We start from the raw sequence: 27,772 nt of genomic DNA, 5'->3' as shown, positions 1-27,772 counted from the left end.
TACACTCGGAACACTAAAATGGTTTCTCGCCAGTGTAAGATAACACGTGCATTTTTAAAGTTAATACTTTTATATCTGCACTTGGACCATGAGTGTTGTGTTTCACCTGTTTTGTGAGTGAGTTTCATGAATATGTAGATACGTGCCTTCTGTTATTCAAATCCGGAAAGAAATGAGATTTTATTTTATTTATTTATTAAAAATGACGGTAAATAAACATGAATGACTCAGAAAGGCTGAAAATTATTGACATGTATATCATTACATGAAAAACCCAAAGGAACAGCCGAAAAATCAAACAATAGAAATCGGTCATTTTGTACGGGAGTTGCTACTTCGGATAACTTTCAATAGATGGCGTTCGTGGCGCATCTTTCGTTTGACAGCTGCGTCATGCTGTTATGCATTCCGTATTCCTTGCGGTTGTTTACATTTAAAAAGTCGAACACATTTAAAAATCATTTTATGTAAAAAAAGGTAGTGAATTTTGTGAATAGATTTCGTTGAAGCAAATTTAATTACATTTTGCGAACATTTTTAAAAATTAGACAGTAGAGTTAAATTGACGTTGCAGGCCTACTTCAAATTCAATCAAATGTGTTTTAACGAGACTCGCAGTCTGAGATATTGTATATTGTATTTAAATACTGAGGATTTTAAAGTTCTCATGGTAAGTTCGAGAGATTTGAGTGATTGAAAAGAATTCCTAAGTGTTTATTACAATGCCGAGGAGACGACAAGCCGACATAGGTTGTCGAAGTCAGTCAAGTGTGCGCATAGGTAAAGCACGTGAAAAACTCACTGATGACCAGCGAGAGACGTATAATGAAAAAAATCGTATTTCCATGTCCAAATTACGCTCGAAAGGGAATGAAAATGAACGAATAGCGAGTAAATTCAGAATGCGACGAATCCGTGCGAGTAAAAAACTAAGCCAACATCATGTGGATTCTAAAATTATTTGCCAAGAAACTACTCAACTCCACGATTCAACGCGGATCAAGGTGGAACCGGGAGACGTTGAAGACGCTGATCTTCCTACCGGAGAGGAAGCGTCGTATTCAGACGTACTCAAGAGCGAATCAGAATCTCTAATGGATGAATATGATATACCACAGCGTAATGTGGATTCTAAAATTATTTGGCATGAAATTCCTATAGTCAAGGCAGAACCAGGATCTGATTGTGAAGAAAGTGATACTCCCCATATTGAGGAGGAGGCACCATGTTATGACTTGACTGGACTGGGGACCAGTACTGAACTAAAGTACGAGGAGGTAGCTAGCAATATGAACTATATGGATATCGTTTATACCGACATAAAACAAGAATGTTTGGGGTCCTCTCTCCACATGGAAGGTAAATCTAATTAATTAGCACTCCATTCCTAAAGTTACTTTTATCCCGTAAATTGCCATTTTGAAATATGCATTACGACGTATTAGTTAATAATTTCCATTTTCATATCTACTTGGAATTAATAAAATAAAACAAAATCTCATTTCTTTTCAGGTTTGGATAAGAGTACGCACGTATCTACATATTCAAGAAACGTCAGTAAATCATCTCATAAAACAGGGGATAAACAGCACTCGTGTTCGAAGTGCGATTATAAAAGTCCAAAGAAAGGAAATTTAAAAGCACACATGTTAACTCACACTGGCGAGAAACCATTTTCATGTTCCGAATGTGAATATAAATGTTCACGGAAAGGACACTTAAAACGACACATGTTCATTCATACTGGTGTGAAACAACTTTCATGTTCAGAGTGTGATTACCAATGTTCACAGAAAGCTCATTTGGATATGCACATATTAACTCACACTGGCGAGAAACCATTTTCGTGTTCCGAGTGTGAATATAAATGTAGTCAGAAAGGACGCTTGACATTACACATGAAAATTCATACTGGTGTGAAAAATTATTCATGTTGCGAGTGTGATTACAAATGTTCACGAAAAGATCGTATTGAATTACACATGTTAATTCACACTGGTGAGAAAAATTATTCATGTTCCGAGTGTGGTTATAAATGTTCACGAAAAGATCGTTTAAAAGTTCATATGTTAATTCATACTGGGAAGAAAAAAATCTCTTGCTCAGTGTAAATATGAATGTTCGCAGAAATGTAATTTGAAGGTGCATGTAAGATTGCGTCATTGTGAAACGGAAAGATTTTTATGCTCGGAGTGTTTGAAATAATTACATATTAACTCAAACTGATCGAAAACCATTTTATGTTAAGAGTGTAAATATAAAGCTTTTCGAAGAAGTTATTTTAAAATACACCTGTCAACTCAAGATGGGATAACAAGTTTCCTAATTATTTCCATCCATCGGCAGTTCTTGTCTGAACTTCGAGAAGCAAACTTGACTGGGGAGGATGCAGTAGAGAATGCAGCTGACGGAAAAGCCTGGAGGCAGTGTGTGAACTCCATATGCTACACATAAGGAGTGGATATGAATAAATGATTGAATATTCAATGGGTGTGCCTCAATTTACAATTTGTTGTAATTTTTTTAATTGGACCGTGTTATCCAGAAACCACCCAACTCACAAATTGCAAAAGTTGAGTTTTTGAAGAATGCTACTTTATCGATGGTAAATTTTGATTTTGCTGAAGACACCCAACCCAAAAGATAAACACAATAGTTTTTGGAGAACTTTTTTCTAACCTACAACCAATAAATCTATGAAAAAATGTTAGAAACATACATGTGGGTTGACAGCTTTCAGTATTTTTTACGTTGAAATAATTTATTATGAAAAAATTGCAGAAAAATCTATGTGGTTTGGATGTGTTCGACTACAAGAAGAAGCAAAAACAATTTCGCTGAAAACATCCGAAATGGTTGGATGTTCATTCAATATATTTTTTAAAATTTTTCCTGAAACTATCCAACCAATTAAATACCGAACTATGACCTTATCGACGAAATAATATAAATTTTGAACATAACAAAGTAAACAATACTTCTTTATGGTAATATTAAAACAAACCTAACATCTACCATTTAACACAGTGATGTTATATATAACCGAATAAAAAATGTAGTTAAAAGGGAGCAGAGGAAAACCGATAAAAACATGGCATGATCAGGTGTGTCAAATACTTGAAAGTGGTAAGGTCAGGAGTCGAAATAATTGTCGGGTATGTATAAGGAGGATTGTACATTTTCCTATCGGATTACTCATCAGTATGATGTACCTCTTTTGATTTTATTTATTTCTTAAGTCGTTATGTAATTTTGTATCGGAAATAAATGCGTTAATCAACCATTCTTATTGGACATGTTCAAGATATCGGTGTTTTATTTATTACATTATTTATTTACAGGATTTCATTAAACCGACATGAGCGATTTTAAATGAGAATTATGTATTTGCATTCTGATAATGAAAATGGTTCATCGTCATAAGCTTCTTCTCGAAAGATAATAATTTACTTTCTTAGCGCCTTAAAATCGCTCGTAAACGAGTGGAGGCTTAATAAATCAAATAAATGATTTGTAACCAGTATGAGTTGACATGTGTATTTAAAAATAACTTATTCAGGAAACTTAATAGTTACACTCTGTACATGAAAATGGTTTCTCATTAGAATGAGTGTTTACTCAAACTGATGAGAAACTATTTTCAAGTAGAGAGTGTAACATGTTTACTTGTAATTTCGTGAACATTTATAATCGCTCACAAGGCATGAAACATCTTCACGCCGGTATGAATTAACATATATAACCTCAAGCTTCCGTTCTGCGTACATTAATATTTACACTCGGAACACGAAAATGGTTACTCGACAGTGTAAGTTAACAGTGCAAAAATCTCTTTTGTTAAGACTTTAATATTCGCACAAGGACATGAGTGCTGTGTTTTACCTGTTTTGTGAGATTTACTGACGTTTCCTGAATATGTAGATACGTGCCTTCTCTTATCCAAACCTGAAAAAAAATGCGATTTTATTTTATTTATTAATTAAAAATGACAGTAAATAGACATGACTGTCTCACAAAAGCTGGAAATTATTTAAATATATTTCATTACATGAAAATAAAGAAAAACCCAAAAAACAGCCGAAAAATCGACACAATAGAAGTCATATTGTAGAGTTGCCACTTCGGATAATTTTCAATAGATGGCGTTCGTGGCGAACCTTTCGTTTGACAGCTGCGGCATGCTGTTGATGCATTCCGTATTACGTACTGTTGTGTGGAGTCAATTACATTAAAAATCATTTTAGGTAAAAAAGGTACATGGTTGATTTTGTTAAAAGATTTCGTTAAAGCGAGTTTTATTACATTTTAAGAACTTTTTTTTCAGACGTTCTATTAAGTTTAATTGACTTAGATTCATGATGCAACGAATCCATCCGTGTCAAAAACAACACCAACGAACACAACGTCATGTGGATTCTAAAATTATTTGCCAAGAAACTCCTAAATTCCACGAATCAGCGCGGATCAAGGTGGAACCGGGAGACATTGAAGAAAATGATCTTTTTACTGGAGAAGAGGCGTCGTATTCAGACGTACCCAAGAGCGAACAAGAGTCTTTAGTAGATGGCTATAATTTACCACAACCTAATGAGGATTCTAAAATTATTTGCCAAGAAACTACTCAACTCCACGATTCAACGCGGATCAAGGTTGAACCGGGAGACATTGAAGAGGATGATCTTCCTATCGGAGAAGAGGCATCGTATTTAGACATAGTCAAGAGCGAACCAGAGTCTCTGGCGGATGGCTATCATTTATCACAATGTAATGTGGATTCTAAAATTATTTGGCATGAAATTCCTATAGTCAAGGCAGAACCAGGATCTGATTATGAAGAAAATGATACTCTCCATATTGAGGAGGGGGCACCACATTATGACATGACTGGACCGGAGACCAGCACTGAACTAAAGTCCGAGGAGGTAGATAGTAGTATAATGAGCTTAACCAATATAGATATCATTCATCCCAACATCAAACAAGAATGTTTGGAGTACTCTCTAAACATGGAAGGCAACTGTTGTAAGTAGCACCACATTCCTGAAGTAACTTCCAATTTCCATGTAATATCTGTCATTTTGAATAAATTAAATAAAACAAAATCGCTTTAAAATTCATTTCAGGTTTGGATAAGAGTACACACATATCTACATATTCAGGAAACGTCAGTAAATCATCTCGCAAAACAGGGAAAAAACAGCACTCATGTCCCAAGTGCGATTATAAAACTACAAAGAAAGGGAATTTAAAATCGCACATGTTAACTCACACTGGCGAGAAACCATATTCATGTTCCGAGTGTGAATATAAATGTACACAGGAAGGACACTTAAGACGACACATGTTCATTCATACTGGTGTAAAAAAACTTTCATGTTCAGAGTGTGATTATCAATGTTCACAGAAAGATCATTTGAAAGTGCACATATTAACTCATACTGGTGAGAAACCGTTTTCGTGTTCCGAGTGTAAATATAAATGTAAACAGAAAGGACGCTTGACATTACACATGTTAGTTCATACTGGTGTGAAAAGTTATTCATGTTCTGAGTGTGATTATAAATGTTCACGGAAGGATCGTTTTAAATCGCACATGTTAATTCATACTGGCAAAAAAACATCATCTTCTGCGGTGTAAATATTCGCAGAAATGTAATTTGAAGGTGCATGTAAGATTGCGTCATAGTGAAACGAAAAGATTTTTGTACTCAGTGTTCATATATTATTTACAAAAATACCGTTTAAAATTTAAACTTTTTGAAGATTTTTTTAAATTCACATGTCAATTCACACTGGTGACAAAGCATTTAGAAAGTAAATATGAATTTTAAAATTGAAGATAGAGACAACAAGTAAATAAAATTATACGACACGGGATGCCTTGCAAAAGCTTTTTAAAAATACTGAAGAAGTTTTCAAAATTATCCAAGATGGGATAACAAGTGTCCTAAATATTTCCATCCATCGGCAGTTCTTGTCTGAACTTCGAGAAGTGAACCTGACTAGGGAGGATGCAGTAGAGAATGCAGCTGACAGAAATGCCTGGAGGCAGTGTGTGTATAAATTATTGAATATTCAGTGGGTATGCTTCAGAAAAGTTATTTTAAAAAATCCATTGCTTAGATGAATGGCCTCTTTGGTATCCACTTCACACGAGGGGGTACGTTTAGAGGTATTGAAGCCTTTTGTCACCCTAATTAATATTGAAAATGAATAAAATACCAATAGCTCGACCGTGGCCAATAAGAATGGTTGATCAACACATTTATCTGCTATACAAGATGACATTACATCAAAGAATGATCATCAATCCTTCGTCTATCAAGAATATATGAATGAAAATAAACAGATAAATATTTCTAAGTAAATACGCAAAACCCTTTTCAATTTATAAAATAAAAGCTTTTGAATCTAATAATGCTTTGTATGTTTAATTTATCACCGTACATACACATATAAAATGGAATATATTTTTAGAAAAAAAAAACTCAACAAGCAATCGAAAAATGTTTAATTATCTCATTTATACATACATCAATCCAGAACATTTAAGGAAACTACATTAAATATAATTAAATCGCGTACATTTTTTAGATGTTTTTTTTTTGAATTTTGAAAATACTACCTCAAGGGTGTTTCTAAAGATATGATGATAATGATCGATAAGAAATAAAACGTCATCAATCATCTCGGGGCGTCGAGTAGGTTGAGTTTGGGGGGAGGGGAGAAGAGGAGTCATCGTATTATTATTATTACGCCTTCTAAGGCAGGAGCACGCCCCGGATATTGGGCAAGACGCCACCTTGAGCGATGGTCACACCGTAGAGCAGCTTTTTCAGCTCTTCGTCGTTACGGATGGCCAACTGCAGATGGCGGTGGATGATTCTGGTCATCTTGCTATCCCTAGCCGGCTAACTCTTCGCCGGTCACTTGCTGACGGGGCGAGGTACACGAGCTCACCGACCCCGACTCTCTCGGTATAGTTGGCAGCCTGTGGAAACGGCTCTCGGGGAATTGGAGGCCAGCGGGGTTCGAATGGGACATTGCCTTTCGCTTCACTTTGTCTCCCTTTCCGCGAACATTTCGATGTGTCTCTGAAGTTTTCTATTTTAGCTAGCTGTTTTTTTTTCGACTGCCTACATAGTGTAAGCTCGGCTACCGTACTGGAGGTCCCGGGTTTGATTTCCAGGGGGAGGTCAAATAAATATATGATTTTTTCACTCTGATATTTATTCAATTGGACTGGTATCTGAAGCGGAGGTCTTTCCTGCATGTGTTATTCATTAATCGTTAGACCAAGATAATACTGCGTTTATATGATGCAGTGCTCTATCCACCCTCGGGTTCGGATTAGCGTTTGAAGTTTTCTTTTACTAATTGCATGTATGAGGTTGTCGCTCAATCCCATGAAGTTTAAAAGTTTGAAGAGTTTAACGTTATGCAAGGATATTCTTTTTCGCAAAGCTTTAATAACAAATAGACGCCGGAGTAACCACGTGTTCATGGATTGCCTTTCTTTTATACTCTCAATCATGACGTGACAACAAATGTGTTTTCAAGTATAATTACTAGAAATAAACATAATTACAGTTTGACGTAAGAATGAGTTAACGCGTGCTTCTTTAAATCTGCCTTTCGTGAACATTGATATCGACATTCTAAACAAGCGAAAGGTTTGACGCCAGTATGTGTAATCATGTGTAATTTTAAACTTACTCTCCGTAAACATGTGTAATGACACTCTGAGCATGAGTAGGGTTTGACGCCAGTATGAGTTAACATGTGTGATTTTAAATGCTCTTTTAGTGAACATTTATACTGACACTCAGAGCATGAGAAAGGTTTGACGCCAGAATGAGTTAACATATGTTTCTTTAAATCCCCTTTTCGTGAACATTTATATGGACATTCTAAGCAAGAGTAAGGTTTGAGGCCAGAATGGGAAACCATGTGTAATTTTAAATCGGTTTTCTGTGAACATTCATAGTGACACATTGAGCATGAGAAAAGTTTGACGCGAGTGTGAATTAACACGTGTTTCTTTAAATCTGCTTTTCGTGAACATTTGTACTGACATTCTAAGCAAGTGAAAAGTTTGACGCCAGTATGAGTTAGCATGTGTTTCTTTAAATCACCTTTTCGCGAACATTTATACGGACATTCTACGCAAGAGTAAGGTTTGAGGTCAGAATGAGTAATCATATGTAATTTCAAATTTGCTTTCAGTGAACACTTATAATGACACATTGAGCATGAAAACAGATCGACGCCAGTATGATTTAACGAGTGTTTTTTTAAATCTGATTTTCGTGAACATTTATATTGACATTCTAAGCAAGAGAAAGGTTTGACGCCAGTGTGAATTACCATGTGTAATTTTAAATTGCCTTTGTGAGAACATTTATACGGACAATCTGAGCATGAGAAAAGTTTAAGGCCAGTATGAGAAACCATGTGCTTATTTAAGTCCCCTTTCCGTGAACATTTATAATGACACTCTGAACACGAAAATGGTTTCTTATTAGCATGAGTTAAAACTTGACTCTTAAAATGTTTTTTTCCCGAATTTTCATATGTACACCCGGAATGTGGGGGTTGTATTTTCCTTGAAGTATTAGAATATTTACGGATATTTCCTGAATTTGAGGATGTATGTCTGGTTTCATCAAAATCTGAAAAACAATTGCAATTTTATTAAATTAAAATGACAGTAAATAGACACGACTGTCTCAGAGACCTGGATATTATTTATGTATAACCAGTGCTGAGAGTGTAGATGATTATTTATTCTTATAGGCTGCAGAACAATAAGTCGATGGTTATTTTTTAAATAAAATGTAAATGTTAAAAATGGAGTACGGTTAGAGCTGCGTGCAGTTATTACATAATTTTGCAATGCACTTACTAGATTCTATTTTCATGTGGCGAAGGGGATCCAGAGATGCCTGTTTAATATTAGGACAGGTAATGTCAATGTCAATGGACTTAAGAGCAGCACTGGTCTCTGGAACAGCTAGCTCCTGTCCTGATTCATGTTGGGTCTTGGTGTATTTTGGATCTTCAGGGTAGATTATCTCAGTCTTAATAGCTGAATATGATACATCTCCACTACACTGTGGAACATTGGAGATAAATCTATCAGCCTCTGGTTCACTTTTGGGTATAAAACAACATGGTATTTCCTCACCATTTTCATCTTCAGTTCTTAGTTCTTCTTTTATAATTGGAACTTCGAGGTAGGTGTTCTCATTTTTAACACCACAATACGATATATTTTCGCTACAGCGTGGAATATTACAAATGACCCTGTTAGACTCTGGTTCCAGTTTGACTCTGACAGGAGATAATGCCCCTTCCTCAGTATGGAGAATATTATCTTCCACATCTTCCGGTTCAACCTTGATATACAAAGAAGTATTCTCCATCTGTTGTTCAACTCTGTATATTTCTCCAGTTTATGAATCACCTGCAATTATTGCAATATTATAACACCGCGTTAGGTATCAAAGGATTAAGTTTGGTACGGGTTCGATAAACATTCTATAATCTCCTGACAGGGCGGAATGATCGTTAGCACGAATGTACGAATATAAGCATACTTTTCAATTTGTGTTCAATTATAATTTTGTGTATAAAGGTAAACTGCTTAGTTGGTAATCAAAGGGTGATTTGTGTAAAATGGTTACTTTTGAGTGTAAATGTGGTTTTATCAAAGCTGAGATAAACTTATCGATAAAATTTTTAAAAAGGTGTGTTGAGATGGTTTGGACATGTAGAACGAATGGGTGAGGAAAGAACGGTAAAACAAATTTATGAGGCGAATGTAATTGGAAAAAGGAGCGGAAGAAGACCGAGAAAAACTTGACACGATCAGGTATGCCAAATACTTAAAAGTGGTCAGGTTAGGAGTCGAAACAATCGGCGGGTATATATGAGGAGATGCATGAACGTGGAAGAGGCGAAGAATGTTTGCAAAGACAGAGTGGTGTGGCGTTCTTTTCTCTCTACCTACCCCTGCAGAGTAGCGGCGTGATGGTTAGTTAGTTAATTTTTAATGCTATATTGACAGAACGCTTTTAAACTCAGAGGACATAGTCATGTGCACGCCTGACAGGCTTGACTTGTAAAGACATAGCACATAATATGGACAAAACAAAAGTTTAATATGTATGTATACGTACTAATTAAAATGATCTATTCGTTACTAATGCATTAAATAGTAAAAAAGAAATATATTACTTAGATTAAAAACATTATCACTTGAATAAGATTAGTGCACACAATAAGGTAAAGTACATAGACAATAAAGTAAGCATAGACATTAGGCCATCTCTGACGACAATAATTGTGCTAGATACCTACTTACAAAAAAAGAGGAACGAGTCTAAACCCACAACTAATATAAACTATTATTTACTCTTGATTTACATCATCTGTATATATATATATATAAAAACAGAACAGCGAGTCATTACTTTATACATTGAAGAATATATGAAGAATAAACATAAAAATTATTATAGGTAATATACGAAAAATACGAAAGAGCATTTTTATGAAAAAAAACGACATACTTTTCATAATCTTTTAATGCTTCATATATTTAATTTATCACCGCACATACATACAACGAAAAAAATCTAAGGAAGAAAAACCCGCTCAAGTGAGATGAAATATGTTTTATTTTTCGAATAATACAAAATCCATAAGAATTTGAAAATCAAACACATGTCGTTACAACAAGCAGAATAACGTCATTATATTAAAATATATATTTTGCAAATTTTTCAGTTCAAAATTCTATTAGATTATTAAATACATTGCTTATTCACAAAATTCATCTTATTTACTTGACTTTATCCGGATTGTCGTGTGCATTAATCGGAATTCAGAGATGTATATTTTGATATGCCTCGTAGCAAGTTTTGCTAAGTGAGTTGTTCATCAAAAAATGTATTAAAAAAGTAAAAAAATAAACTAATAAAAATGACAAAAGCTAAAGCATATTATTAGTAATGTATTAATGTATCGCTTTGAAGAATAAGGCGCTTATGATTTCTTTATGAAGCTGAAACACATGTCGTCAGCACGAAAAAAAATTTATTAAGGAACAAAGAAAACTACAGTTTTACATCAGTATGGGTTAACATGTGTTTCTTTAAATCTGCTTTTCGTGAACATTGATACCGACATTCTGAACAAGCGAAAGGTTTGACGCCAGTATGTGTAATCATGTGTAATTTTAAGCTTACTCTCCGTAAACATGTATAATGACATTCTGAGCATGAGTAGGGTTTGACGCCAGTATGAGTTAACATGTGTGATTTTAAATGCTCTTTTAGTGAACATTTATACTGACACTTAGAGCATGAAAAAACTTTGACGCCAGAATGAGTTAACATATGTTTCTTTAAATCTCCTTTTCGTGGACATTTATATGGACATTCTAAGCAAGAGTACGGTTTGAGACCAGTATGGATAACCATGTGCAATTTTAAATTTACTTTCTGTAAACATCTATATGGACACTCAGAGCATGAGAAAAGTCTGACGCCAGTATGAGTTAACACGTGTTTCTTCAAATCTGATTTACGTGAACATTTATATTGACATTGTAAGCAAGAGAAAGGTTTGACGCCAGTATGGGTTACCATGTGTAACTTTAAGTTGCCTTTCTGAGAACATTTATACTGACAATCTGAGCATGAAAAAAGTTTGAGACCAGTATGAGAGACCATGTGCTTATTTAACTCGCCTTTCCGTGAACATTTATATTGACACTCTGAGCATGAAAATGGTTTATTTCCAGTAATAGTTAAAGCGTGACTTTTGAAATGTCCTTTGCCCAAACTTTCACATTCACGCCTTGAATATGGCTGTTGTATTTTCTTTTGTGTGTAAGAATATTTGCTGTTATTTCCTGAATATGTAGATGGGCGTCTGCTGTCACCAAAATCTGAAAACAATTGCAATTTTATTTAATTATAATGATAGACATGATTTTCTGAAGAGCCTATTTATATATATAATCAGTAGTGAGAGCGTAGATGAATGTAGAATATTAGCGGCAGTCCAATAAGGCAATGAATTATTTAAGGATAAAAATAACTTTGGGATTAAGATATGGTAAAAATGGAGTATGATTAGAGCCATTCCCATTTAATAACTTTTATTTAATAAATATATAATAATAATAAGTTAATTTCGTAATCAGAATTAAAATAAATCAAAAGAATCAATTTCCATGTTGGTAAAGGAATCCAGACATTCCTGTTTTATACCAGGACAAGTAATAGTACAAGCAATTGTAAGAGTACGATTAGAGATGCTTGAACTTAGTACATGGTTTAATGTACTTACTAGATTCAGTTTCCATGTTGCGAAGGGAATCCAGTGATGCCTTCTTAATATCAGGACAGATAATGACAGCACTGGTCTCTGGAACAGCTTGCGCCTGTCCTGATTCATGATGGGTCTTGATGTATATTGGAGCTGAATATGACATTTCTCCACTACACTGTGGAAGATTAGAGATAACTCTATCAGCCTCTGGTGCCCTTCTGTATATGAAAGAACATGGTATTTCCTCACAATTTTCATTTTCAGTTCTTAGTTCTTCCTTTATAATTGGAACTTCGAGGAAGATTTTCTCATTTTTAACACCACAATACGATATTTTTTCACTACAACATGTAATATTACTAATGAGCCTATTAGACTCTGGTTCCAGTTTGGCTCTGACAGGAGATAATACCCCATCCCCAGTATGGAGGTCATCTTCTTCGTCTCCCGGTTCAACCTTGATATACACTGAAGAGATCTCCATCTGTTGTTTAACTCTTCATACGTCTATTTCTCCAGTATATTAATCACTTGCAATTATTACATTATAACTCCATGAAGTACCAGAATATTTAGTTCGGTCCATGTTTTAATGCTTATAATCGACGTGGGAGCTAAAAGAGGGTTATATCAATGCACGTAATGTTTTCTTGACAGAACGATTTAAAACTCAGAGGACGTAGTCATTATGTGCACACTTCTGGAGTTATCATTTGACGTGTTTGACTTTTAACAGCCTAGCTCATTATACATATATAATAAAAATTATCTCTTCGTTATACTATACGTACCAATTATAACGAACTATATTGGTTACATTAATTATTACCACAGGAATAAATAAAATCATACGGATGAAGGATCGAGTTATGAAAAATACATAGACAAAATACAAATATAGTCATAGACATTTAGCCATCGCTAGGAAAAATAATTGTAGTAGGTACCTACATAAAAGGGGAAACGAGTTTTTTTTTACCATCAGAGGTATTTCGCGAAACTTAGAACAGCTTAGGTTTTTGATAGATATTATACTGATGAACTTAAAACAAAATATAAATGAAATTTTCTCGGTCTAAGACTACTTAAAAGGAATACGTCATATTATGGGACACCCTGTATGTATATATACATATATATATATATATATATATATATATATATATATATATATATATATATATATATATATATATATATATATATATATATATATATATATATATATATATATATATATATATATATATATATATATATATATATATATATATATATATATATATATATATATATATATATATATATATATATATATATATATATATATATATATATATATATATATATATATATATATATATATATATATATATATATATATATATATATATATATATATATATATATATATATATATATATATATATATATATATATATATATATATATATATATATATATATATATATATATATATATATATATATATATATATATACATATATATAAATATATAAAAAAAATAAAAACTCTAAAAAACAGTTTGATTTTAATATTAAATATGTAGATTAAAATGGAGCTCTACAAATAAAACGCAAAATCTATAAACAAATTCAATGTATTTGACGTTATACAATTTTTCTTTATGTATGAGGCACAATGAAAATTTTTTTTTTAAAAATATTATCTTTTTTCAAAATTTAGTATAGAATAATTATTATGACTAAATAATTCATCGGTTCATATAGATTACACACAATTATCATATTATTTTTTTATATCTCAACATAGATGAAGAACCATATGGAAGTCTGGGCATTTACGGGATTACGACCGTCATGGGCTGGTTTAAGTGCACTTAACACACGTGTAACGTTCACCAATTCTACCCATGATTGATTCTTGGAAGTTGTTCTTGGAAGTCTTGGAAGTCTTGATACATGATCCAATTTTGAAACATTACACTTGAATCACTAGCGAAAAACATTTTGAGTGTGTCCAAATACTTGTCACAAATCTGGATTATCTCCAATTATATGAGTTATTTTTCATGTTACATTTTTATCAATATGAGCATGAAAATGGTTTCCTACTTACGGGAATGAGTGTACATGTGTCGTTTTAAACACCTTTTAGCTGTACATTTATATAGACACTCTACGCATGAGAATGGTTTCACCCCAGTGTGAGTTGACATGTGCTTTTTTAAATTCTCCTTACATGAACCTTTATACTGACAATCCAAACAGGAGAAGGGTTTCTCATTAGTATGAGTTAACTTGTGCCGGACTAAATTTCTTTTATCTGAACATTTATACTGACACTCGAAGCACGAGAATGGTTTTTCACCATTATGCGTTGCCATGTGTCGTTTTAATTGTGCTTTATCCAAAGATTTATAGTTACATTCTAAACATGAAAAGGGTATTGCACCAGAATGAGTAAACGCGTGTCTTCTTAAAGTTTTTTACGTGAACATTTATATTCACAATCTAAACAAAAGTAGGTTTTCTTAACAGAATGAACGATCATGTGTTTATTCAAATTCGTTTTGAATGAACATTTATACTGACACTCTGAGCAAGAGAAGGGTTTTTCACCAAGATGAGTTAACATGTGTCGTTTTAAAATCCCTTTTCGTGAACATATATATACTGACAGTGTGGGCACAATATTGGTTTCACGCTTGAATGAGTTAAAATGTGCTTTCTTAAAGTCCTTTTAAATTAACATTTATTGTTTGTAAAAAAATTGAGTTTATCAATCGACTTGTTTTCGAGTTTTGCGTACACAAACATACGAGAACTTTATTTTATACAAATACATTCAGTTATTTTTAATTTGGTACAAGTTAATAGGCTGTATCAGAGTAGCTAAAATGCCTCAGGTTTGCTATCCCTAGTCTTGATATTCCAACTTTTAAATTTTCCTTTTTTTAAATACCTAATGTCCAAGTTTTTTTTAAAAGCTTGACTGCAGATAAAATAATAAGGATTGGAAAGGTAAATGTTAAAAATAGATCACAAACACTAAGACTAATTGAAAGCTAATCTCTCTTGAATTTATTTAGCAATCGACGGATATCGAACCCATTACGCTAGTTTCGCAGTCAAGTGTTTACTCAACTACGCCACAGCGCCTATCTAAACTAACTTTAAAATTTAGCCAAGTCTTATGCAACACCGCTTATCATTGTTTTGCTTTAGCTCCAACTTTATGAGTTTTATAGCCAATTCCTACTTATGATTGGGTTTACTCTTTATGTTTAAATGGGATACGTTGCCTCTTCCCTAGTATGGAGAATATCTTCTTTATCTTTTGTTTCCGCTTTGATCCTAACTGAAAGGAGTTTCACTGTTCATAAATCATTTAGTGCCAGTCGACAAATTTTCCCTGTATTTTTTCACCAAATAAATGTACTTTAAGTATTATTATATATTATAAAGTTTAATTCTGTTCCGCATGTAATATTCATTTATTTAATTTTTATATATATACTCGGGCTGAGAGGTTATAATTATACGCCGCGATCGAACTAAAGATCTACCTTTGTGAAAATGAATCACTTCCTATCGTTTCTTGAGTAGATACCAATTTTTCTAAGTTACGTCGCATTATCTATACTTTTCTATTATTGTCAATGTTTCTCTTGAAATAGCGTCCGTGTCGCTTGAGTACAGTGGAGTTCAGTGCTAGATATAATAATAGTGTTTCAACGAAAATGTTTATGCCATGTAGGGATTTCCGCTTATGAAAGATCGGTTTAATGGTGTTTCTATAATCGCTGCGTATTTTGTGACTCCCAAACGGGAGCAGATACCAATATCTGTCAAAGTTTGGATGTGAAAACAACTATTGAATATATTGAATTAAGTTCACATTACTTACTGTATTAATTAACACGGATTTATAAAAGCACAAAAAAAGTTTCAGCTTGTCAATTAGACTACTGAAGAACTGATGGAACCCCCTTCAGTAAGGGTCAAGGCGAAACCGCAAGATGTGGATGTGGATATTCTTCATACTGGAGTAGGGGCATCATGCCCTGTTATACCCAAAAGCGAACCAGAAACCGATAGAGTCATCATTAATATTCCAATCTGTAAGAGAGATGTATCATATTCCGATTTAAAGGAGGAAATAACATACCCAGAAGTTCCAATTGTAAAGATCGAATACGAATCTTGCAATGAAGAGGGTGATGATGCTGGAGAAGGGACATCATCTCCTGACGTTAGTGAACCGTGTACCAGTGCCAAACTACAGTACGAGGAGGCAACTGGCAAGGTAGTGCCCTACACCGAAATCGATATTGAATATGCCAACATTAAACAAGCATGTTCGGAATCCTCTGGTATATTTAAAGCAGATCCCAGTGAGTAATACTAAATTCCTTTTGACCTATCATTATTTTTACTTATTTATTTTTTTACAAAAATGTTAATAAAATTAGTATATAACCACTCACCGAGATTTTTACGTCTACCGGTTTCGAGACGTACCCGTCTCTTCGTCAGGACAATCACTAACACAGCATGCAAACAATACTACCCTTTACCACCATAGCACCATTTACACACTCAAAACTACACAAAATGTCTAACACATGCGATTTTTGGTCGACCCGAAGACCAACATGCACTATAGTTTTCAATACAGACATGCGTTACGAGCCGAGGTTAAACGTATATTGTAGGGTAGTATTGTTTGAAGGTGAATATCTGAAATTCGTGAATATCGTGAAAAGGGTAGTATTGTTTGAAGGTGGTGAAGGGTAGTATTGTTTGCATGCTGTGTTAGTGATTGTCCTGACGAAGAGACGGGTACGTCTCGAAACCGGTAGACGTAAAAATCTCGGTGAGTGGTTATATACTAATTTTATTAACATTTTTGTAAAAAAATAAATAAGTAAAAATGACTAATCACAAAGTAAATGCTTTAAATATTAATAATATTGAGAATTATATCATTATTTGATTACATTTTTAAATACGCGTCAACACATTTCGTGTTTTAAGAAAAATATTTGCTTTATATTTATTAGTTGCCTTAGAAAATTCCCGTATGAATGACCCGTAAAATTTTTAGTTTGTTTTCATTTCGCGATTGGTTTTTATCTTTATCTTATTAATTGTTTTTATTTTAAAGATACCAACGATTCGAGTGAAGCTTGAAGCGTATGGCTAAGAACCTATGCAATTGAATATTTACATAAAACGTATATATTATTCTTATAGAGTAATTACCATAAATACGAGAGTAAAGTTTTTAAGCGAAAGCTTTCCGAACATAAAACTCAGTGATGTTTTAAAGCGATACTTATTTTATAGATATATATATAGAATTATTATTAATATAAATAATTCAAAACCACGCGACGTAACATTGAATGTTGTTGATGATTCAAGATGATCCTATGGTATATATATATCAATATATAAAAATGGCAGTTCAATAGTATTTTTAATAAAATTGATTGATGTTTTAGCCTTTTTTAAATAACATTTTCCGTTTCTTTTCAGATTCAAAGAGTATTAAAAAAACGCCGAAAAAACATTCCAAAACAAGGAAAATTATATCATGTTCTAAGTGTACATTTACATGTTCCATGAGAGCGATCTTAACTTCTCACTTGTTAACTCATATTGGTGAGAAACCGTTCTCATGTTTGGAGTGTCCATACAAATGTTCTGATAAATGGAGTTTGAAGCGACACATGCATATTCATACCAGTGACAAGCTATTCTCGTGCTTAGAATGTCAGTATAAATGCTCACGGAAGGGGGATTTAAAACGGCACACGTTAATTCACTCCGGTGAGAAACCCTTCTTATGCGCAGAGTGTCATTATAAATGTCCACGAAAAGGGGATTTAAAACAACACATGTTAACTCATACTGGTTTAAAACCTTTCTCATGTTCAGAGTGTCAGTATAAATGTTCAGATAAAGGGAATTTAAAACAACACATGTTGACCCATACTGGCGAAAAACGTTTCTCATGTTTTGAATGTCCGTGTAAATATTCAGATAAAAGGAATTTAAGACTACACATGTACACTCATACTGGCGAGAAACCCTTCTCTTGTTTAGAGTGTCAATATAAATGTTTGGATAAAAAGAATTTAAAACGACACATGCTAACGCACACTGGTGAGAAACCCTTCTCGTGTTCAGAGTGTCAGTATAAATGTTCAGACAAAAGGAATTTAGTCCGGCACATGTTAACTCATACTGATGAGAAACCATTTTCATGCTCAAAATGTAAGTATGTGTGCTCCCGCAAAGACCATTTGGAAAGACACATGCTCACTCATACTGGGGATAAACCCGTCCACATTTAGATTTTCAATGTAGCCGTTAAGATAATAAGTTTAAACACAATTTCAATCAAAATAATGAGTATTGATACTCTTATTTTATTATAGGGATTATTATGTTGATATATTTATTGAATTGTTAGTGAAACAGTTTTTCATATATATAGTTGTAATGTGTGTGAGTGCGTCTTACATATACAAATATAAACGTAGATTTTCATGACCTTCGCTTCTTTACTGAATACGCTACATACTGAATTACAGATATCAATCAAACTGAAACTATTCGGAACAAACACTTAAAAACTACCCAAGTTACAGTATCACTTCACGATACATATACTTTGGCTGACGAATATATTTACTTTTTTGTACATCTCAAAAGATTTAAAACATTATCCTCAATAAACATGAAATTTTTTGCAAAAACCCTCTTTTTAATTAATCTTTCCCCATTCTTCAATATTTTATCCTAGCTACCCTACTGGGTTTATTCTACATGAATTACTAACGATTGATGGCGCCATGCACGACTGTTTTCAGTGTTCTTTTTGAAAATGTGACGTACCCTGAAATGTACATCCATAAAAAATTACCAGATCTTCACCTCTTCAGGCATATCCCCATTTATATAAACATCATTTTTTATTATAAATAACCGCCGTTCTATATATATACTAATATTTGATATAAACGCAATCTGAATCGTTATGTTTAACGAAACGGTAAACGGCAATAATAATCCTAATTATATTTTCTACTCAATTTGTGTACTATTTTAAGGGACTCCGAATAAAACATAAAATAAATTCAAAATAATTTTGACGAATTTAAAATTATATTTTACAACAAATAATGCAATATGGGTACGTATGTAAAACTATATTGATAACACACGGTGTTTACTGATAAGCTTTGTTTTAAAACGAGGTTTGGTCTTAAGGTCTAAATTACAAAAATTAATATGTTTATGGGGTTTTCTTTATTTTGTATGTACGTAGGTAGGTATTTGAGAATACAATTGTTACTTGGGTAGGTACAAACTATTTCAGAATTCGGTGGCGCTACTTTGTCTATACCTTTATCGATTGTCTATATCTTTCTTGAAATGGCGTAAACGTCATTTGAGGTTGGTGATGGATATAATATCATTTTAACGAACATCCAGAGTTTGTTCCTTGTTACTGTTATGATTAAAGAATCCCTACTCATGGTTACTCAAGTATTAAAAATTAGTTTTATAACCAAGCATTAGTTGAATTGCAGTGCACTGTTATAATCTCTAAACGAGGTACTGTCAAGTTTCGATGAGATAATTGAATACTGGATTAAACATTACTCTCATACTTTACACGGATTTATAACGTAATAATTCTAGACATTATTGATGTATTTTAGAAGTAGAGGCGAAGTTTGATGGGTAGAATATTGAATAACAGATGGAGCTCTCTTTAGTGAGGGTCAAGGTGGAACCGGGAGATGTAGATGTAGATATACCCCATTCTGGAGAAGATGCACTATATCCTGCTGTACTCAAAAGTGAACCACAGACTGATAAGATTCTTAGTAATATACCACACAATACTAAAGATGTATCATGTTCCGGTATAAAGGAGGAGATAATTTACCCCGAAGTTCCAATAATAAAGGCCGAACAGGAATCTGGTGATGAAGAACATACTAACCATACTTGGGAAAGAGAAACATGCCTCGCATCATATCCCGATACGACTGAAGCGGGAACCAGTGCTAAAAAGTGCAACAAATTAACTAGTGCAGCAATGACGTGTAATGAAATAGAAATAGCTTATTCTGAAGAATGTTTGGATTCCTCTGGTATAATTACAGACACCAGTAAGTATCATCGTTTTTTCTCGTTATAATTCAAATGAACTTGAATTGTCGCTTTGATTGCGTGCGTTAGCACTGCCATAATGGAATTTCCAAAAATTTGCAGATCAAATTTAGTATACATATGTCGTTTGCCTATTGAATACCTACGGACATATGGCATTACTTTACGGACAAATACCTGTTCCGTTAGGATTTTATTTCCTGTTAATTGGGTCCAATTGACTCGAGCGAATTTTGATTAAGGACTGAAATAACTACATATTTATGTATTTCTTTAAATACATAATTTCTTTGTTAATATGTGTTTAAATAATCAACTAATTAACGAAATCAAACGTAAAATTTTGTATTTGTTGGTTTTAAAATTTTACTTGTATTTATAGTAAATTAATTAATAATTCATTAAAAAATACATCTATTTTTCCTTAGCCGTTTTGAACATTTTAAAACAACTATTTAAACGCTAATTATTTTAATTACAGTGGCATTTTTTTTTAAATTTCTTTTCTGAAATATATTAGGGTATGCGTTTCTATATTTTCAGCGCAGTGATACAAAATTCTAACTCTGATGAAATAAATAATATTTAACGATGATTTAATTAAAACCAGTTATGTTTATTATAAAAACTATAATGTTTAAAAGATTATTTCTCAAAGATTATTCCCGTTTTCCAGATTTGGAGAAAATTAAAACCAAGCCAAAAAAGTTGGGTACTACAAAATCAACGAGAAAAAAATGCTCCAAAGATAAATTTATACGGCCAGTGGAAGAAAAATTAACGTCGGACATGCTACTAACTCAGACTGTTGAGAAACCATTCTCGTGTCCTGACTGTCACTATAAATGCTCACGTAATAGCGATTTAAAACGACACATGGCAATTCATAATCTCGATAAACCCTTCTCCTGTTTAGAGTGTCAGTATAAATGTTCAGATAAATGGGTTTTAAAACGCCACATGTACACTCATACTGGCGAGAAACCCTTCTCATGTTTAGAGTGTCACTATAAATGTTCACGGAAAGGGGATTTAAAACAACATATGTTAACTCACACTGGCGAGAAACCCTACGCATGTTTACTGTGTCAATATAAATGTTCAGATAGAGGGAATTTAAAACAACACATGCTGACTCATACTCGTGAGAAACCCTTCTCGTGTTTAAAGTGTCAATATAAATGTTCACGGAAGGGGGATTTGAAACAGCACATGTTAACTCATACTGTAGAGAAACCTTATTCGTGTTCAGAATGTCAATATAAATGTTCCGATAAAAGGAATTTAAAAAGACATATATTAACTCATACTGGTGAGAAACCCTTTTCATGCCCAAATTGTCTATACAAATGCTCCCGCAAAGGCCATTTACAAACACACATCAAGTTTACACATGCTTGGATGAAACTTTTCCCTGTTTGAGTGTCAATTCAAATGTTGAGATTTTTAAATAAAAATGATTTTAAAATACATGGTCACTCATTTACTAGGACAAGTAACAGTAATAATCTTTAAAGCGGACTTTGTAGTTAATAATAATAAACCATATCCGCTCCCTAGGTGGAGCATATGGAGTCCCCAAACTGTCTCCAGGCTTTTCCGTCGGCTGCCAGCTCCCTTGTATCCTCCGAAGTCAGATCCGCGTCCCGAAGTTCTGACGAGAACTGCCGACGAATTGTCAGCAGTGGTCGTCCTGGGCGGCGCGAACCTGCGCCTTGTAAAAGAGGCAAGCTTGATGGCGGCTCTCAGATCTCCAGACAGCCTCATACTGTTAAATGCGGACCCTGGGAGTCCTAATCGCACTCCTGCCTTCTTTGTATTTAGACAGAAAAAAAAAAAAAAAGTATATATATATATATATATATATATATATATATATATATATATATATATATATATATATATATATATATATATATATATATATATATATATATATATATATATATACATATATATAAATACACATGCATATCATTGTTGAACTTATTTCAAAGTATATCACATTAGCAGGTCAGAAACCTTTATCATGTTTGAAATCAAAAACAACATATCTCGATTCGTACGACGTTAACACATATGAAATTAACTCATGGTTGAGAGAAACCATTGTACATTACGAGTGTCGATTTAATATTCCAATAATCAAATAATCAGGAATTTAAAATACATCTTTTGTCATTGTAGGCGCGAGCTAGTTCGCAAAGTAGATTATTATATTTTGAAAAATGTCTGCTCAAATGTATGATAAGGATATGGAAATTAATTGACTGACCTGTTTGTAGATCTACTGATTCTTCTAAGGAGAACTGTTATAAGCTGCAAACTCCACACTGCAATGTTCCTTGTGTATCGTCACTGTAACTTTGATTTATTTAATACTTTATATCGATTTAGCGCGGATTTGTTTAATATTTTATCACGTCGTTTTAGCGAGTTTACCGAACGAGTATACCGTACCAAGGCGAAACGAGTACTCCTTTAGCGAGATTTGATTAGCGGTTTCAACAAGCGTATCGAACCAACGTCAACAAAGTACTGAAAAATTGCAACAAAAATGTTACAATTTGCGATTTCGGAATCTTCAAAATGTGCGAAAGGGACAGGCTAGAGTTGTGTAGTTTTTAATAAAATAAAAAATCTTCTCTGTAACAATAATATAAATATGAAGTTCAGACAAAAAATTATCAAATGTTATGTGTGGTCAGTTTTACTTTATGGTGTCGAGGCATGGACCCTCAAGTTTAATATCACTAACCCCTTGGAGGCTTTTGAAATGTGGATCCACCGAAGGATGCTGAGAATATCCTGGACTGACATGATAAGTGACATTAAAGTGCTGCATAGAGCAAATGCGCAGAGAGAATTGTTCACAGCAATCAAGCTCCATAAAACTTTAGTCATAGAGGTGAAAAGTATGCCATCCTAAAACTGGTCACAAAAGGGAATATTGAGAGTCGCAGAGGGGTTGGAAGAAGGCCGCTTTCCTGGCTTCGGAACATTCGAGAGTAGACTGGGATGAGAGGTGTGCAGGAGCTGTTTCATGCTGCCCAGGACAGACAAGGTTTCTCCAGAGTGATCGTCAACGTAATGAAGAAGAAAAGAGTAGAATAGAAGATAGGGATAGGGATCAATTTTGCACTGTGACACTTTATGAACGGCCTAACCACTTATACTGGGGAGAAACCCTTTTTATGTACGTATTGTCATTTCAAACGTTAGTATCACCGTCATTGAGGCTACATGTGGTATAACGCGACACGCAGAAATGGTTATCGTGCTAATTGATAATTATATTGAAGAGCTTGACACCCGATATCACCAACGACACCAACGAAAATAAATGTGTGTCATAATCAGTTGCAATCACTGGGTTTGCAGCGGGAAGGGGAATGGAGCCGTATTTTACTAATAAAAAAAAAATGGACAGAATACAACTGGAACGTACGAACATTAAAAATATGGAGGATAACACCTAAGCATAATTTTTATTAGATTTAAAAAGAAAAAGAATAAATATATTTGTAACAGATAAATTGATTATTTCTACAATTTTCCTCATGCCTCATTTTTGTTATATGGGTGATTTTTTATTTATTTATAAACATTTATTTAAATCACAATTTATACATATTTAGAACTTTTTTTTTGCAGAGACCCACCAAGCCGCCACCTTGTGTGTCTTGTCGGTGGAGTTCTTTTTTAATACATTTTTAATGTTTTTAACGATTTTAACCAAATATAGACACAAAAAAGAGAAAAAATTAAGAATATAAACATTTTACAATTTTCATAAAATGAACTCTTGATCATTTACCCATTCCTTTATTTTGCCTTTGTTCCATATTTTATTTTGACCTCTAACATCCGTCGGCAACAAATTAAAAATGTTCGGAACGATATATTGCAGTGTTGGACTCCCATATTTATTGTTAATTCTTGGCAATTTAATAGCAAACAGAATTTTTTTTAAAACACATAAAATTCATAAAAATTCATGAAATCTTCATTTGAATCGATAGTACGGTATATATAATTTAATGTTTGAAGATTATTTCATTGAATTGTTGACTCAAATGGTCCATCCGCTTAGTCCAATTTTGGCATACACTTTCCAACATTTCGGCCGGTATCTCTCGAATAAATGTATGTATATATATATATATATATATATATATATATATATATATATATATATATATATATATATATACATATATATATATATATATATATATATATATATATATATATATATATATACATACATATATATATATATACATATATATATATATATATATATATATATATATATATATATATATATATATATATATATATATATATATATATATATATATATATATATATATATGTATATATATATATATGTATGTATATATATATATATATATATATATATATATATATATATATATATATATATACATACATATATATATATACATATATATATATATATATATATATATATATATATATATATATATATATATATATATATACATACATATATATATATACATATATATATATATATATATATATATATATATATATATATATATATATATATATATATATATATATATATATATATATATATATATATATATATATATATGGTTATTGATAAAAAAAAGTATATTCACAACAAGAATTACAGGATTCAACAGCATCTAACGGATTTGCAGATCATAATAATTATTCTTGTGAGGATGTTCCAGCATTTGAAACATCCACAGAAACTGGTTGGGAGGAAGATCTTCTTTTTGTATCTCTTGAATCATCAGACGAAGAAATTGAACCAATTGTTCAAGAAATTCCAATTCCCAAGCCCACAATTCAAGGTGCATTTGCCAGCTTAAAGTGCCTCTCAGATTTTGCCTATACACATGAGGTCAAAGGTCTTTCACAGACTTTAAACTCTGTCCGCCATCAGTTGTGCAAGTACCAAGTGGAAAACGTAAAACAAATGACAATTGAAAATTTTTTCTCAAAGAAACAATAAATATTTTCATTTAAATTTAATAAAAAAATTACTTGTATTGGCACAAATTATTTTTTTTTCTATAATTTTTTATTTACCTGTTAAATTGAACACCTCCTTACATTGAACGTTTTATTCAGTGCACTAGTGGTGTTCAATCTAACAGGTTTCACTGTATATATGAAAGGAGTGTAAGGCTGAACTAGGGATAATTGATTAATAAGAAGAGTTCTTTAATGTTGGTATGGACATATGGAGCGAATGGACAATGAAAATGACCAGGGCTTTTTTTTTAATCAAAAAAGGTCCCGGAAATCAAATATCATTTGATAAAAAATATATTGGCCAAACTGCGAGAAATTTAAAGATTAGAATTAAAGAACATCATAGCGGTCTTGTTAGTAATTATTTTTCGGAATTTTCAAATCACTCATTTCACTCTCATAGATTAAAATGATTACACCTTGTTCCATATAAAGGCCAAATTATGAATTATCTTGAAAATTAAGAAATCCAAAAAAAACTAAATTCTAATAAAAATTTATTAAATAATATATTGTTTCATAATTCTTCACCGTTGCTTTCCATTTTTCCTTTGTTTTCAAACTCCGCCCCTTGACTAACCCCCTCCCCCTAACTTTCCCCTCTCCTTATTTATAGAACAATTTTATATTTTAGTTATTATACATACCTGAATGATGGAAGTTTAACTTCTGAAACATGTAGTCTATAATAAAACTCAAGTGGTAAAAAACAAGTGTTTTCTTTAATCATTGATAAAATGATCATTGTTGATCGTGAAAATATTTAAATATAATTTGATTATTCATTACAATACGATATGTTTTCATTTTGACGAATTATATAAATATAGATTTTAATTATACGTAAGCACAAACATTATTTCCTGTAATTGATTTTGAAAATTGAAAAAAAATGATATCATGAATTGATTCGGCAGTCACTCTGTGGTAAAATCTATCTTTTTTATTTAAATTTTACTTAGTACATAACACCATTTCTTAAAATCTACTGTGACACGTGTTTCGATGCATTCCGCATCATTTTCAAACACCGTATACACATACATAGAGTGAACGCTGTTGAAATGCGCTCCCTCAGACGAATGTGTGGAAAATCATTGTATGACATATTGACATTGTAGTAAAAACGAAGATGTAATAAAGGAATGTAATGCAAGGAAAGAAATGCAAGAAATAATTGAAAAGATTAGGAAGAGTTCTTTACGGTGGTATGGACATGTGGAGCGAATGGATAACGAGAGAATGACTAAGAAAACGAATGTGAGAGGGACGAGGACGTCCGAAAACCTAAAATCTGGTGGTGTCAAATGTCTGCGTAATCGGAGGGCGTGTGTGACTAGATGTATGAATGTGAAGGAAGCGAGGATTGTGTGTCAGGACAGAAGAATATGGCGTTCCATCCTCTCTGCTTACCCCTGCGACGAAACGGCGTGATGGTAACGAACACTTCATAGGTACATGTGTATTTTCTTTTTTAATATGGTAACTGAATAGCTAATATTGTTTTCTAATATGCATTCCCCAAAAATCCTGTTAATAAAAAAACTGTCTCAGACAGTGCTCAAATTTAGCATTTCTGAACTTTGAACATAGGTACTCAAAATACAGTAAAACCTCAATATAACGGACTAATATAGGGAAGGGAGTGTACGTAAAAACCGAAAGTCCGTTTTATAAAAATAAGTTTATTTTTTGACATCTCATCAAAGATGAAGAAGAATATGGAAGTCTGGGCATTTACGGGGCTAACGACCGTCATAGGCTGGTTTAAGTGATCACTTTACACACGTGTGACATTCACCAATTCTTCCCATTATTGACATCCACACTACTCAAATTCTTGGAAGTTCTATATATATGAACCAATTTAGAAACCTTTTCTGGCGTTTCTCATGTGTGTGATTATAATCCAGGATTCGGACCTCACATACTAATATAAGAGTTTCTGCTTAGTAAAAAGCTTCTTTACATCTCACCAATAGATAGATGTCTCTAGTGAAGTTCTAGTGATTCAAGAAGAAGGTTTCTTAATTGGTTCTTATATATAGAACTTCCGAGAGTTTGAGTAGTGTGGATGTCAATAATGGGTAGAATTTGTGAATGTTACACGTGTGCAAAGTGATCACTTAAACCAGCCTATGACGGTCGTCGGCCCCGTAAATGCCCAGACTCCCATATTCTTCTTCATCTTTGAT

At 32.8% G+C, this 27,772-nt stretch overlaps 2 protein-coding genes and 1 long non-coding RNA gene across 4 annotated transcripts; 2 read left to right on the top strand and 1 right to left on the bottom strand.

Annotated features, from left to right (window-relative positions):
• Positions 1–4,065: 4,065 nt before the first annotated feature.
• On the top strand, positions 4,066–6,482 carry LOC148301266 (uncharacterized). Its single transcript, XM_088273534.1, has 3 exons — positions 4,066–4,244; positions 4,325–5,022; positions 5,124–6,482. Exons 2-3 carry the CDS (start codon positions 4,356–4,358, stop codon positions 5,636–5,638), a joined length of 1,182 nt encoding a protein of 393 aa, XP_088129660.1. The 5' UTR covers positions 4,066–4,244; positions 4,325–4,355; the 3' UTR covers positions 5,639–6,482.
• A 14-nt stretch (positions 6,483–6,496) lies between these two features.
• On the bottom strand, positions 6,497–10,284 carry LOC148301265 (uncharacterized). Of its 2 annotated transcripts, none has more exons than XR_015838821.1 (3): positions 10,240–10,284; positions 8,906–9,466; positions 6,497–8,672 (listed from the first exon to the last, which is right to left on the bottom strand). It is a non-coding gene; the product is annotated as an uncharacterized LOC148301265 (long non-coding RNA). The 2 variants fall into 2 exon arrangements; XR_015838820.1 differs by having other exon boundaries at positions 10,182–10,276.
• A 5,731-nt stretch (positions 10,285–16,015) lies between these two features.
• Positions 16,016–19,087, top strand: LOC148301264 (uncharacterized). The gene is made up of 2 exons (XM_088273533.1): positions 16,016–16,720; positions 17,868–19,087. Exons 1-2 carry the CDS (start codon positions 16,306–16,308, stop codon positions 18,686–18,688), a joined length of 1,236 nt encoding a protein of 411 aa, XP_088129659.1. The 5' UTR covers positions 16,016–16,305; the 3' UTR covers positions 18,689–19,087.
• The last annotated feature ends 8,685 nt before the right edge of the window (positions 19,088–27,772 follow it).

The sequence above is a fragment of the Brachycentrus maculatus genome, unplaced genomic scaffold, assembly GCF_059751285.1.
Source record: "Brachycentrus maculatus isolate JH-2025_06_01 unplaced genomic scaffold, ASM5975128v1 h1tg000587l, whole genome shotgun sequence".
NCBI lineage: Eukaryota > Metazoa > Arthropoda > Insecta > Trichoptera > Brachycentridae > Brachycentrus > Brachycentrus maculatus.
The sequence above is the reverse complement of the archived record's forward strand: the minus strand, read 5'-3'. Positions and strand labels throughout refer to the sequence as shown.